Source organism: Ranitomeya imitator, chromosome 2 (genome assembly GCF_032444005.1).
Source record: "Ranitomeya imitator isolate aRanImi1 chromosome 2, aRanImi1.pri, whole genome shotgun sequence".
NCBI classification, from domain to species: Eukaryota; Metazoa; Chordata; class Amphibia; order Anura; family Dendrobatidae; genus Ranitomeya; species Ranitomeya imitator.
The window spans coordinates 51,069,690-51,085,295 of NC_091283.1; the positions used below are offsets into that span (position 1 = coordinate 51,069,690).

Here is a 15,606-nt window from a genome sequence, read left to right on the forward strand (position 1 = left end):
ATAATTAGCATATCAGTAAACATCACAAGTCATCAATGATAAGAACACAATATGTTATATGAAATGTCAATATTACAGGCTTACACAAGCAAAAGTCTGTTTTCTTGACAAAAACATAAATTCAAAAGCCAACATGCAGATAACATTGGGTTAATTAAGAGACAATGCTGTGTCTCCACAGATAAATTCTTAGCAGGTGGTACATCTTCTGTTATCACTGGAGAAAGACATAGTATGTAGCATATATGTTTAAGGATATTACATCACCAGTTTTGCCCATGCAAAATTCCCTTTTCCTCCAAAATTCTTGACTGATAAAACTAGTAGATAGAGAAAACATACACCCTAAAATCCTGTTTGGTTTTTGAGCTGCTTCCTGTCATTGAGTACTGCTGGTCAGCTTACTTGTACCCAGAATACCCAAGTCCTTTTCATGTTCTGTATTCCTGAGTATACTCCCTTTGAATTATAACATGGAGCAAAGTATGGTGAAAAAAAATAGTATATAGTTGAATATGAGCTTAAATTGTTTTTTGCATGTCTCACATGCTTATCTGACATAGAAAAGTTTGTAAAAGTTGACGTTTTCTACATTTTTCCTTTTAATGACCTACAGATAAAGTTCATGAAGAGATTGACCAAGTGATCGGACAAGAGAGGGCACCTAAGGCAGATGACAGGAATCATATGCCCTACACAAATGCCTTGTTGCATGAGATGCAGAGAATTAGTGATACTTTCCCAGGAGGTATAATGCGATCTACCACTAGAGACGTGACCTTCCATGGTTACCACATCCCCAAGGTAAATCCCATAACTCAATGTAAGACGTAAATGGGCTACTAATATGCCATAACTTTAAATTAAAGCTTACAATGTACAATGATCCAGCTGCCTCCACACCACCAGAGCTGCCACCTCACCAACACCATCGGAGCTGCTGCAAACACCCAATCTACTGTCTCCTTCTCCATCTTCCCATAGAATGTAAGTCCTCAAGGGCAGGGTCCTGTTCCCTCTGTACTCATCTGTCATTGTTAAGAGTGTTTACTGTAAGCCCTTCTCATGTACAGCACCATGGAATAAATGATGCTATATATTTACCTTGTAATGTTTTCATTTCCTGTTCTGTCCAGATGTCACCTTATTCCAAGCGGGGGATCTTCACTGGCCTCCATATTGGGACACCCAAGTGATGGGTGTCTCAATATGAAAACTGTTGTGAGTTCTGTTTTTGGGCTCCCTCTGGTGGTTACTGATGGTACTGGGTGACTTGTGTTCTCTGCAGTCTCTGGTGTCCACCTGTTCCATCTGGTTATGGGTGTTTCCTATTTAACCTGGCTTTTTTGTCATTTCCTCGCCGGCTATCAATGTAATCAGCGTGTCTGTTTACCTCTGCTCCCTGCGTCTGTGATCTTCTGGACAAGCTAAGTTTTGATTTTCCGGTTCTATGTTTTGTTTTCATTTTGTCTTAGTCCAGCTTGCAGTTATGTGATTCCTTGTTGCTGGTTGCTCTAGTGGGCTGAAATTACTCCTCATGTTCCATGAGTTGGCACATGAGTTCAAGTAATTTCAGGATGGTTTTTTGAAGGGTTTTTCGCTGACCGTGCAGTTCACTTTTGTATCCTCTGCTATCTAGCTTTAGCGGGCCTCATTTTTGCTGATTCTGTTTTCATCTCTACGTTTGTGATTTCCTCTCATTTCACCGTTATTACATGGGGGGGGCTGCTATTTCTGTGGGGTGTATCTCTGGAGGCAAGTGAGGTCTGTGTTTCTTCTTATAGGGGAAGTTAGTCCTTCGGCTGGAGCGAGACGTCTAGGATCATCGTAGGCACGTTCCCCGGCTACTGCTAGTTGTGTGGTTAGGTTCAGGAGCGCGGTCAGCTCTGTTTTCATCACCCTAGAGCTTGTTTTGTTTTTGTGCTTGTCCTTTTGTGATCCCCTGCCATTGGGATCATGACAGTATAGCCGGCCATAAAAAATAAAAATTGGTTATCGTTATTTTTTTATTTTTTTTTTCCTTTCCTCCTCAGTGTGTGCTGCCTAGCCTTAATTGCAGATTTATTGCTTCTTTCCTCCTCTTAATCCTTGAATGGCTCTGACTTTAGCTGTTAATCATGGACGTCCAGAGTTTGGCTTCTAGCCTGAATAATCTTGCTGCTAAGGTTCAAAATATACAAGATTTTGTTGTACATACGCCTATCTCTGAACCTAGAATTCCTGTCCCAGAGTTTTTTTCTGGAGATAGATCTAGTTTTTTGAATTTTAGGAATAATTGCAAGTTGTTTCTTTCCTTGAAATCTTGCTCCTCTGGAGACCCTGCTCAGCAGGTCAAGATTGTTATATCTTTCCTGCAGGGGGATCCTCAGAATTGGGCATTTGCATTGGCACCAGGGGATCCTGCGTTGCTCAATGTGGATGCGTTTTTTCTGGCATTGGGTTTGCTCTATGAGGAACCTAACCTTGAGATTCAGGCTGAAAAAGCTTTATTAGCTCTCTCTCAGGGGCAAGATGAAGCAGAAATATATTGTCAGAAATTTTGGAAATGGTCGGTGCTTACTCAGTGGAATGAGTGCGCTCTGGCTGCAAAATTTAGAGATGGTCTTTCTGAAGCCATTAAAGATGTTATGGTGGGGTTCCCGGCGCCTACAGGTCTGAATGAGTCCATGACTATGGCTATTCAGACTGATCGGCGTTTACGGGAGCGCAAACCTGTGCACCATTTGGCGGTGTCTTCTGAACAGGCACCTGAGATAATGCAATGTGATAGAATTCAGTCCAGAAGTGAACGGCAAAATTATAGGCGGAAAAATGGATTGTGTTTTTATTGTGGTGATTCAGCTCATGTTATATCAGCATGCTCTAAACGCACAAAAAAGGTTGATAAGTCTGTTGCCATTGGTACTTTACAGTCTAAGTTCATTCTGTCTGTGACTCTGATTTGTTCATTATCAGCCATTTCCGTCGATGCCTATGTGGATTCAGGCGCTGCCCTGAGTCTTATGGATTGGTCATTCGCCAAACGCTGTGGGTTTAGTCTGGAACCTCTGGAAGTTCCTATTCCTTTGAAAGGAATTGATTCTACACCGTTTGGCTATGAATAAACCTCAGTACTGGACTCAAGTGACCATGCGTATGACTCCCGCTCATCAGGAGGTGATTCGCTTTCTGGTACTGTATAATTTACATGATGTCTTAGTGCTTGGTCTGCCATGGTTACAAACTCATAACCCAGTCCTGGACTGGAAAACAATGTCTGTGTTAAGCTGGGGATGTCAGGGGGTTCATGATGATGCATCTCCGATTTCTATCGCTTCATCTACTCCTTCTGAGGTTCCGGTATTTTTGTCTGATTATCGGGAGCTTTTTGAGGAGCCTAAGCTCAGTTCGCTTCCTCCTCACAGGGATTGCGATTGTGCTATAGATTTGATTCCTGGCAGTAAGTTCCCTAAAGGTCGTTTGTTCAATCTGTCAGTGCCAGAGCATGCTGCTATGCGGAATTATATTAAGGAGTCCTTGGAAAAGGGGCATATCCGTCCATCTTCATCCCCTTTGGGAGCAGGTTTCTTTTTTGTGGCTAAGAAAGATGGTTCCTTGAGGCCTTGCATAGATTATCGTCTTTTGAATAAGATTACAGTCAAATATCAGTATCCTTTGCCATTGTTGACTGATTTGTTTGCTCGCCTTAAGGGGGCTAAATGGTTCACTAAGATTGATCTTAGGGGTGCGTATAATCTTGTGCAGATAAGGCAGGGTGATGAGTGGAAAACCGCATTTAATACGCCTGAGGGCCATTTCGAGTATTTGGTGATGCCTTTTGGACTTTCTAATGCTCCTTCTGTCTTCCAGTCTTTTATGCATGATATTTTCCGTGAATATCTGGATAAATTTATTATCGTGTATTTGGATGATGTTTTGGTTTTTTCTGATGACTGGGAGTCTCATGTTCAGCAGGTCAGGAAGGTGTTTCAGGTCCTTCGGGCCAATTCTTTGTTTGTAAAGGGTTCTAAATGTATCTTTAGAGTCCAGAAGATTTCTTTTTTGGGGTATATTTTTTCCCCTTCCACTATTGAGATGGATCCCGTCAAGGTTCAGGCTATTTGTGACTGGACGCAGCCTAAATCTCTTAAGAGTCTACAGAAGTTCTTGGGCTTTGCTAATTTTTATCGTCGCTTCATAACTAATTTTTCTAGTGTGGTTAAGCCTTTGACGGATTTGACTAAAAAGGGTGCTGATGTTGCTGATTGGTCTCCTGTGGCTGTGGAGGCCTTTCAGGAACTTAAGCGCCGGTTTTCTTCTGCTCCTGTGTTGTGTCAGCCAGATACGTCGCTTCCTTTTCAGGTTGAGGTTGATGCTTCCGAGATCGGAGCGGGGGCGGTTTTGTCACAGAGAAGTTCCGATGGCTCAGTGATGAAGCCATGTGCGTTCTTTCTAGAAAATTTTCGCCCGCTGAACGAAATTATGATGTTGGTAATCGGGAGCTTTTGGCCATGAAGTGGGCATTTGAGGAGTGGCGTCATTGGCTTGAGGGTGCTAGACATCGTGTGGTGGTCTTGACTGATCACAAAAATCTGATGTACCTTGAGTCTGCCAAGTGTCTGAATCCTAGACAGGCTCGTTGGTCACTGTTTTTCTCTCGTTTCAATTTTGTGGTTTCATACCTGCCAGGTTCAAAGAATGTGAAGGCGGATGCTTTGTCTAGGAGTTTTGTGCCTGACTCCCCTGGAAATTCTGAGCCTACTGGTATCCTTAGGGATGGAGTGATTTTGTCGGCGGTCTCCCCAGACTTGCGACGTGCTTTGCAGGAGTTTCAGGCGGATAAACCTGATCGTTGTCCGCCGGAAAGACTGTTTGTTCCGGATAATTGGACCAGTAGAGTCATCTCCGAGGTTCATTCTTCTGTGTTGGCAGGTCATCCTGGAATATTTGGTACTAGAGACTTGGTGGCCAGGTCTTTTTGGTGGCCTTCCTTGTCGAGGGATGTGCGTTCTTTCGTGCAGTCTTGTGGAGTTTGCGCTCGGGCTAAGCCTTGCTGTTCTCGGGCCAGTGGATTGTTGTCTCCTTTGCCTATTCCGAAGAGGCCTTGGACGCACATTTCCATGGACTTTATTTCGGATCTCCCTGTCTCTCAAAAAATGTCCATCATTTGGGTTGTGTGTGACCGCTTCTCTAAGATGGTTCATCTGGTACCCTTGCCTAAGTTACCTTCCTCCTCTGAGTTGGTCCCTCTGTTTTTTCAAAACGTGGTTCGTTTGCATGGCATTCCGGAGAACATCGTTTCTGACAGGGGATCCCAGTTTGTGTCTAGATTTTGGCGTACGTTTTGTGCTAAGATGGGCATTGATTTGTCCTTTTCGTCTGCATTTCATCCCCAGACGAATGGCCAGACGGAACGAACGAATCAGACTTTAGAAACTTTTTTAAGGTGTTTTGTTTCTGCTGATCAGGATGACTGGGTTTCCTTTTTGCCGCTTGCCGAGTTTGCCCTTAATAATCGGGCTAGTTCTGCTACCTTGGTTTCTCCTTTCTTTTGTAATTCGGGGTTTCATCCTCGTTTTTCCTCTGGTCAGGTTGAGCCTTCTGATTGTCCTGGAGTGGACATGGTGGTGGATAGGTTGCATCGGATTTGGAGTCATGTGGTGGACAATTTGAAGTTGTCCCAGGAGAAGGCTCAGCAGTTTGCTAATCGCCGTCGCCGCGTGGGTCCTCGACTTCTTGTTGGGGACTTGGTGTGGTTGTCTTCTCGTTTTGTTCTTATGAAGGTCTCTTCTCCTAAGTTCAAGCCTCGGTTCATCGGTCCCTATAAGATCTTGGAAATTCTTAACCCTGTGTCGTTTCGTTTGGATCTCCCGGCATCGTTTGCTATTCATAATGTGTTCCATCGGTCGTTGTTGCGGAAGTATGAGGTACCTGTTGTTCCTTCTCTTGAGCCTCCTGATCCGGTGCTGGTGGAGGGTGAATTGGAGTATGTTGTTGAGAAGATCTTGGATTCTCGTGTTTCCAGACGGAAACTCCAGTATTTGGTCAAGTGGAAGGGTTATGGTCAGGAGGATAATTCTTGGGTGATTGCCTCTGATGTTCATGCTGCCGATTTGGTCCGTGCTTTTCATAGGGCTCATCCTGGTCGCCCTGGTGGTTCTCGTGAGGGTTCGGTGACCCCTCCTCAAGGGGGGGGTACTGTTGTGAGTTCTGTTTTTGGGCTCCCTCTGGTGGTTACTGATGGTACTGGGTGACTTGTGTTCTCTGCAGTCTCTGGTGTCCACCTGTCCCATCTGGTTATGGGTGTTTCCTATTTAACCTGGCTTTTTTGTCATTTCCTCGCCGGCTATCAATGTAATCAGCGTGTCTGTTTACCTCTGCTCCCTGCGTCTGTGATCTTCTGGACAAGCTAAGTTTTGATTTTCCGGTTCTATGTTTTGTTTTCATTTTGTCTTAGTCCAGCTTGCAGTTATGTGATTCCTTGTTGCTGGTTGCTCTAGTGGGCTGAAATTACTCCTCATGTTCCATGAGTTGGCACATGAGTTCAAGTAATTTCAGGATGGTTTTTTGAAGGGTTTTTCGCTGACCGTGCAGTTCACTTTTGTATCCTCTGCTATCTAGCTTTAGCGGGCCTCATTTTTGCTGATTCTGTTTTCATCTCTACGTTTGTGATTTCCTCTCATTTCACCGTTATTACATGGGGGGGGGGGGGCTGCTATTTCTGTGGGGTGTATCTCTGGAGGCAAGTGAGGTCTGTGTTTCTTCTTATAGGGGAAGTTAGTCCTTCGGCTGGAGCGAGACGTCTAGGATCATCGTAGGCACATTCCCCGGCTACTGCTAGTTGTGTGGTTAGGTTCAGGAGAGCGGTCAGCTCAGTTTCCATCACCCTAGAGCTTGTTTTGTTTTTGTGCTTGTCCTTTTGTGATCCCCTGCCATTGGGATCATGACAGAAAACTGCTGCTGGTACCAACCTAATGGGTGGTACCACCAGCGCAACACCGTCGCACCACACTCACACTCACACAGCCTCTTGCGTGGTACCACCATTGGAACACCGTCGCAAACACGCCACCACCAGAATCAGCCGAATTATTCACTGACCGCCACTATCTTTGTACAGGAGGAGCGCATGCGCAATTTTACTGTGACTCTCGCTTTCTGTCTGCACAAAGATGGCTCCGGTCTGTTTTACTGCGCCTGCACGAATTCCACGCTGGTGCAGTGAATCATTTGGCTGATTCTGGTAGCAGATGGGCAACGTGTCTACAGGCAGAGGAAGCTGGTCACATTAAAGGAGTTTTTCCCATAAACGAAAGTTCATTTAAAAAATTGACTGTGTCTAACCATGGACGGAGCCTACCACATCTCGTGGGCAGGGGAGGAAGCAAAAAATAATACTGACATTACAGCAGGGGATCACAGAGGATTCATTTTGTGAGGTAAAATATTTTTACCTCACAAAATGTATCCTCTGCGATCTCCTGCTTTTGTTTGTTGGAAAACCCATTCAAAAAGCAAATATCAACGCCAACAAGGCTCCTCCTAAAAAGCACGCCAATGACAATGAAAGGAAAGCAGCAGAGGCACAATGTCGAAGAAAACAAAGGGAAAATCAGACTCTTGAAGAGCAACAGCATCGCTGGGACAAAAACAATGCATTTAACCCCTTAGCGACCGCCGATACGCCTTTTAACGGCGGCCGCTAAGGGTACTTAAACCACAGCGCCGTTAAGTAACGGCGCTGTGGAAAAAGTAAATAGCGCCCCCCAGAGTCGGATTTTCTCCGGGGTCTCGGCTGCCCACCCCGCATTTTCGATCGCACGGCAGAGCTCAGAAGGGAGGGAGCACCATTTGACTTTTTGAGCGCAAAATTGGCTGTTGTGTTTTGAGACCACCTGATGTACCTAAACAGTGGAAACCCCCCAATTCTAGCTCCAACCCTAACCCCAACACACCCCTAACCCTAATCCCAACCTGATCCATAATCCTAATCACTAACCCTAACCATAATCACAACCCTTACCCCAAAACAACCCTAATGTCAACCCTAACCATAACCCTAATCAAAACCCTAAATCCAACACACCCCTAATCCTAATCTCAACCCTAACCTCAAACCTAACCCTAATCCCAATACACCCCTAATCACAACCCTAACCTTAACCCTAATCCCAAACCTAACCCTAATCCCAAGCGTAACCCTAATGCCAACCTTAACCCTAATACCAACCCTAATCCAAACCCTAAACCTAATCCCAACTCTAACCCTAACTTTAGCCGCAACCCTAGCCCTAACTTTAGCCCCAACCCTAACCCTAGCCCTAAGGCTACTTTCACACTTGCGTTGTTTGGCATACGTCGCAATCCGTCGTTTTGGACAAGAAACGGATCCTGCAAATGTGCCCGCAGGATGCGTTTTTTGCCCATAGACTTGTATTGCCGACAGATCGTGACGGATGGCCACACGTCGCATCCGTCGTGCACTGGATCAGTGTTTTGGCGGACCGTCAGCACAAAAAAACCGTTCAATGTAACGTTTTTTTGTACGTCGCATCCGCCATTTCTGACCGCGCATGCGTGGCCGTAACTCCGCCCCCTCCTCCCCAGGACATAGATTGGGCAGCGGATGCGTTGAAACACTTCATCCGCTGCCCACGTTGTACACAATTTTCACAACGTGCGTCGGTATGTCGGGCCGATGCATTGCGACGGCCCCGTACCGACGTAAGTGTGAAAGAAGCCTAACCCTAAATTTAGCGCCAACTTCTAACTCTAAATTTAGCCCCAACCCTAACCCTAAATTTAGCCCTAACCCTAACCCTAATCCTAGCCCTAACCCTACCCCTAACCCTAGCCCTAACCCTACCCCTAGCCCTAACCCTACCCCTAGCCCTAACCCTACCCCTAACCCTACCCCTACCCCTAACCCTAACCCTACCCCTAACCCCAACCCTACCACTAACCCTACCCCTAACCCTAGCCCTAACCCTACCCCTAACGCTACCCCTAACCCTACCCCTAACCCTAGCCCTAGCCCTAACCCTAACCCTACCTCTAACCCTACCCCTAACCCTAACCCTAACCCTAATTTTAGCCCCAACTGCTGTTCTCCTGCCGGCCGGCAGATGGAGACAGATGGCGGGCGCACTGCGCATGCGCCCGCCATTTTCTTACCGGAGGAAGAAGCCGGCGGCCAGGAAGAGCAGCAGGAGGACCCAGGGACAAAGGTGAGTATGGCAGGGTCCCCGAATCCCCCTATTTATCTGTCCTCTGATGTGCGATCACATCAGAAGACAGAGAATTACACTTTGACTTTTTTTTTTTTGCGGTTGCTGGTAAACAGTTAATTACCGGCGATCGCAAAACAGGGGTCGCTAAAACCGACCCCGATCATGCTCTTTGGGGTCTCGGCTACCCCCGGCATTTTGAAGATGGCGGCGCCCTCTGGGAGACAGGAGGAGCATCGGGGGAGATAGGTGAGTATTGGGGGGGCCACCTGGGACCCCTTTTCTCTGTCCTCCGATGTGCGATCACATCGGAGGACAGAGAAATTAAAAAGAGATCGCGTTTTTTGTTTTTTTTTGCGATCGCCGGTAAATGGTTAATTACTATAATTACTATAATTATTATGGTTAGGGTTAGTGATTAGGATTATGGATCAGGTTGGGATTAGGGTTAGGGGTGTGTTGGGGTTAGGGTTGGAGCTAGAATTGGGGGGTTTCCACTGTTTAGGTACATCAGGTGGTCTCAAAACACAACAGCCAATTTTGCGCTCAAAAAGTCAAATGGTGCTCCCTCCCTTCTGAGCTCTGCCGTGCGCCCAAACAGTGGGTTACCCCCACATATGGGGCATCAGCATACTCGGGATAAATTGGACAACAACTTCTGGGGTCCAATTTCTCTTGTTACCCTTGTGAAAATAAAAACTTGGGGGCTACAAAATCCTTTTTGTGGAAAAATATATATATATATATATATATTTATGACTCTGCATTATAAACTTCTGTGAAGCACTTAGGCATTCAAAGTTCTCACCACACATCTAGATAAGTTCCTTGGGGGGTCTAGTTTCCAAAATGGGGTCACTTGTGGGGGTTACTACAGGTTAGGTACATCAGGGGCTCTGCAATCGCAACATAATGCCCGCAGACCATTCTATCAAAGTCTGCATTCCAAAAAGGCACTCCTTCCCTTCCGAGCTCTGCCGTGCACCCAATCAGTTGTTTACCCCCACATATGGCGCATCAGCATACTCGGGATAAATTGGACAACAACTATTGCAGTCCAATTTCTCCTGTTACCCTTGTGAAAATAAAAACTTGGGGGCTACAATATCTTTTTTGTGGAAAAAAAAATATTTTTTATTTTCACGACTCTGCATTCTAAACTTCTGTGAAGCACTTGGGCATTCAAAGTTCTCACCACACATCTAGATAAGTTCCTTGGGGGGTCTAGTTTCCAAAATGGGGTCACTTGTGGAGGGTTTCTACTGGTTAGGTACATCAGGGGCTCTGCAAACGCAACATAATGCCCGCAGACCATTCTATCAAAGTCTGCATTCCAAAACGGCGCTCCTTCCTTCCGAGCTCTGCCGTGCGCCCAAACAGTGGTTTACCCCCACATATGGGATAACAGCATACTCAGGACAAATTGGACAACAACTTTTGGGGTCCAATTTCTCTTGTTACCCTTGTGAAAATAAAAACTTGGGGGCTAAAAAATCTTTTTTGTGGAAAAAAAAAATATTTTTTATTTTCACGACTCTGCATTATAAACTTCTGTGAAGTACTTGGGCATTCAAAGTTCTCACCACACATCTAGATAAGTTCCATGGGGGGTCTAGTTTCCAAAATGGGGTCACTTGTGGGGGATTTCTTCTGTTTAGGCACATCAGGGGCTCTCCAAACGCGACATGGCGTCCGATCTCAATTCCAGCCAATTCTACATTGAAAAAGTAAAACGGCACTCTTTCTCTTCCAAGCTCTGCGGTGCACCCAAACAGTGGTTTACCCCCACATATTGGGTATCGACGTACTCAGGAGAAATTGCACAACAACTTTAGTGGTCTAATTTCTCCTGTTACCCTTGTGAAAATAAAAATTTGTGGGCAAAAAAATCATTTTTGTAGAAAAAATGCGATTTTTTTTTTTTCACGGCTCTACGTTATAAACTTCTGTGAAGCACATGGGGGTTCAAAGTGCTCAACACACATCTAGGTAAGTTCCTTAAGGGGTCTAGTTTCCAAAATGGTGTCACTTGTGGGGAGTTTCCACTGTTAAGGCACATCAGGGGCTCTCCAAACGCGACATGGCGTCCAATCTCAATTCCAGCCAATTCTACATTGAAAAAGTAAAACGGCACTCCTTCTCTTCCAAGCTCTGCGGTGCGCCCTAACAGTGGTTTACCCCAACATATTGGGTATCGACGTACTCAGGAGAAATTGCACAACAACTTTTGTTGTCTAATTTCTCCTGTTACCCTTGTGAAAATAAAAATTTGTGGGCAAAAATATCATTTTTGTAGAAAAAAATGCGATTTTTTTTTCACGACTCTACATTATAAACTTCTGTGAAGCACATGGGGGTTCAAAGTGCTCACCACACATCTAGATAAGTTCCGTAAGGGGTCTAGTTTCCAAAATGGGGTCACTTGTGGGGGGTTTCTACTGTTTAGGCACATCAGGGGCTCTCCAAACGCGACATGGCGTCCAATCTCAATTCCAGCCAATTCTACATTGAAAAAGTAAAACGGCGCTCCTTCACTTCCAAGCTCTGCGGTGCGCCCAAACAGTGGTTTACCCTCACATATGGGGTATCGACGTATTCAGGAGAAATCGCACAACAACTTTTGTGGTCTAATTTCTCCTGTTACCCTTGTGAAAATAAGAATTTGTGGGCGAAAAGATCATTTTTGTGTAAACAAAAGCGATTTTTTTATTTTCACGGCTCTACGTTATAAACTTCTGTGAAGCACTTGGGGGTTCAAAGTGCTCACCACACATCTAGATAAGTTCCTTAAGGGGTCTAGTTTACAAAATGGTGTCATTTGAGGGGTTTCCACTGTTTAGGCACATCAGGGGCTCTCTAAACGTGACATGGCGTCCAATCTCAATTCCAGCCAATTCTGCATTGAAAAAGTCAAACGGCGCTCCTTCACTTCTAAGTTCTGCGGTGCGCCCAAAAAGTGGTTTACCCCCACATATGGGGTATTGGCGTATTCAGGAGAAATTGCATAACAAAATTTATTGTTACATTTCTGTTTTTACACTTGTGAAAATAAAAAAAAATGGTTCTGAATTAAGATGTTTGCAAAAAAAAGTTAAATGTTCATTTTTTCCTTCCACATTGTTTCAGTTCCTGTGAAGCACGTAAAGGGTTAATAAACTTCTTGAATGTGGTTTTGAGAACCTTGAGGGGTGTAGTTTTTAGAATGGTGTCACACTTCATTATTTTCTATCATATAGACCCCTCAAAATGACTTCAAATGTGATGTGGTCCCTAAAAAAAAATGGTGTTGTAAAAATGAGAAATTGCTGGTCAACTTTTAACCCTTATAACTCCCTAACAAAAAAAAATTTTGTTTCCAAAATTGTGCTGAAATTGTGCTGATGTAAAGTAGACATGTGGGAAATGTTATTTATTAACTATTTTTCATGACATATCTCTCTGATTTAAGGGCATAAAAATACAAAGTTTGAAAATTGCTAAATTTTAAAAATTTTCGCCATATTTCCATTTTTTTCATAAATAATCGCAAGTAATATCGAAGAAATGTTACCACTAACATGAAGTACAATATGTCACGAAAAAACAATCTCAGAATCAGCAGGATCCGTTGAAGCGTTCCAGAGTTATAACCTCATAAAGTGACAGTGGTCAGAATTGCAAAAATTGGCTCGGTCATTAAGTACCAAATTGGCTCTGTCACTAAGGGGTTAAGCATGGTGTCAAGCACAAGAGTCCCCTGATGCAAAAGTCATTAGATTATCACAGCATGCCATTCGGTAACAACAGCGCCATATGCCTGCCCCCATCATGACAATATCGGCCTCCCAATGCGATAGCATCGGGCCTCCATCTAGTAAATAATAATAATAATAATAATAATAATAATAATAATAATAATAATAATAATTGAGATACCAGTATGATGAGCTTTAGAAATTAAAACAAAACTTTTAAAATTGTCACAAAAATTAAAGAAAAAGAGGACTTATACTCTATAGCTCCACGTGTTGGAAGTAGCGATTCTACAAGTCACAATGACTTGTAGGATCGCTACTTCCAACAGGTGGCGCTATAAAGTTTAAGTCCTCTTTTTCTCTGAAGAGGCAATTTGCATGTTATATTTCCCAGAGGAGCATTGCACGTCTCATTACCTGGACAAGCCAGAGCTGGCATGTCACTCTCCATAAGGAGAAATGTTGCCCCTTAGACCCCACAAACATTAAGGCACATTTTGGGTTAGTTCTACTGATGACTAATTTGGAACAATCTAGTCTGTAAGAAGTTTTAATCCTGATAGATTAGGCATAGATGTAATTAAACATAACATTATAGACTGCTCAACTTGGCCAAACATTCATGTATTCTCATCAAAAAGTGGAGAGCTAGAGATAACCCTGGCAGAGGCTTATTTTGGATTTTGGAGAACTAATTCAAACTTCTCTCCCTTGACCTCATCAATTAGGGGAGATTTAGGAGGTCTCCATACACATTAGATGATTGCCTGGTCCCTCTTAAATTGGCAAGATCGGTATACGTTAATTCAATGTGCATAGTGGATTCAAGAGTAGTGCAATGGAAAAACATGACTGCCTTCTTCCAAAAAATAGCACCAGAAATTTCACAAAATGTGGCAAGACTATCATTTCATAATAGGACCACTTTAAAAGATGCTCAGAACCCATCGCTGTCAGTGATTCTCTGTGGAGATTGCATGGGTTTGTGCTTGATTGTATGCCTCTGTTTACAATAAGAGTGGCTGTAACCCCCTTAAATTAGTTAGGAGTAGGAATGGGCAAACCCGAACTGTAAAGTTTGGGACCGTACCGAACATATAGTGAACGGTCACACGTCCCGAACATGGGTTTCCATGGGAAACACCTGTTACAGTTTGCGTCCAGTTCGGGCCGTAAAAAGCTGAAAAATTAATAATAAACATTATGATTATACTTACCTGTCCAGCGACGCGTCCTCCCGTCCCACTTTCTCCCTGATGCACCTGCTTCCGGGGCTGCTCATTACTATCTGCATCTGCCGGTATTCACTGCACTTGGCAGTCTTCGGTTTTTCTGGCAGTGTTCGTGTGGCGATGTCAACGCACGAACACTGCCGGAAAAAAACAAAGACTACCAAGTGCAGTGAATACTGCCGGCAGTTAATGAGCGGCCCCGGAAGCAGATGCGGCCAGGAAACACCGGAACGGGAGAACGCGTCGCTGGACAGGTAAGTATAATTATAATGTTTATTATTAATTTTCTGCTTTTTTTTACAGCTCCCGCTCCCCATCCCATATATGTAAAGTCCATGTTCGGGGTTCAAACGCAAGTTCGTATCATCTTCGGCCCCGAACTCAAACTTTAAAAAAAAAACATGCGAACCTGCCGATCCTAAACATCGGGGGGATCCTAAACACTGCCGGTAAAAGCCGAAGACTGCCAAGTGCAGTGAATATTGCCAGCAGTTAATGAGCGGGCCCGGAAGCAGATGCGGCCGGGAGACAGCGGAACGGGAAAATGCGTCGCTGGACAGGTAAGTATAATTATAATGTTTATTATTAATTTTCTGCTTTTTTTACAGCTTTCCTCTCCGTCCCATATATGTAAAGTCCGAGTTCGGGGTTCGGACACAAGTTCGTGTCATCTCCGGCCCTGAACTCGAACTTTACAAAAAACTTGTGCAAGCCCGCCGATCGTAAACATCGTGGGGTACACCTCCCGTCACTAGTTAGGAGGAATATGTACCCACTTTTGGCTGAATAGTCATAAGGGTTAAAGGACAAAACATGTCAGGATTCAAGTTCGAATACCAAACATTACATTCAATTTATTTTGTCCTTTCTTTTCAGGGAACAAATGTCATGCCCATGTTGACATCAGTACTGAATGACCCTTCACTTTTTGAAACTCCAGAAAAATTCAATATCAAACATTTCTTAGATGAGAAGGGAAAATTTAAGAAAAATAATGGATTCATGCCTTTTTCAGCAGGTTTGAATAAACAATATTATCTTTTTATTAAGTTATAGTATCATATACTATTTCCAATGGTTAAAATTACAAATAATCCTCATTCTTTCCCAGTTGCCGGAAGACTGCAGCCAGCATAATTTGAGTTTAGCGGCTGAATTCTAAATCTACAGCGTAAAGATAACTATGCGAGTAAAGGTACCGTCACACTAAGCGACGCTGCAGCGATACGACAACGATGTCGATCGCTGCAGCGTCGCTGTTTGGTCGCTGGAGAGCTGTCACACAGACAGCTCTCCAGCGACCAACGATCCCGTGATCCCCGGTAACCAGGGTAAACATCGGGTTACTAAGCGCAGGGCCACGCTTAGTAACCCGATGTTTACCCTGGTTACCAGCGTAAACGTTAAAAAAACAAACTGTTAGGAGTCGAGTTT

The 15,606-nt window shown here is 44.2% G+C and overlaps 1 protein-coding gene across 4 annotated transcripts in view; it reads left to right on the top strand.

Annotated features, from left to right (window-relative positions):
• The window catches only part of LOC138661791 (cytochrome P450 2C23-like), a 144,335-nt gene that overhangs the window by 106,196 nt on the left and 22,533 nt on the right, over positions 1 to 15,606 (top strand). For 3 of the 4 annotated variants that reach the window (XM_069746711.1, XM_069746710.1, XM_069746709.1), the window contains 2 exons: positions 617 to 804; positions 15,049 to 15,190. In XM_069746711.1, coding sequence (XP_069602812.1) covers positions 617 to 804; positions 15,049 to 15,190 — 330 coding nt within the window. The remainder of the gene's footprint in view (positions 1 to 616; positions 805 to 15,048; positions 15,191 to 15,606) is intronic. The other variant, XM_069746712.1, reaches the window with a different exon arrangement.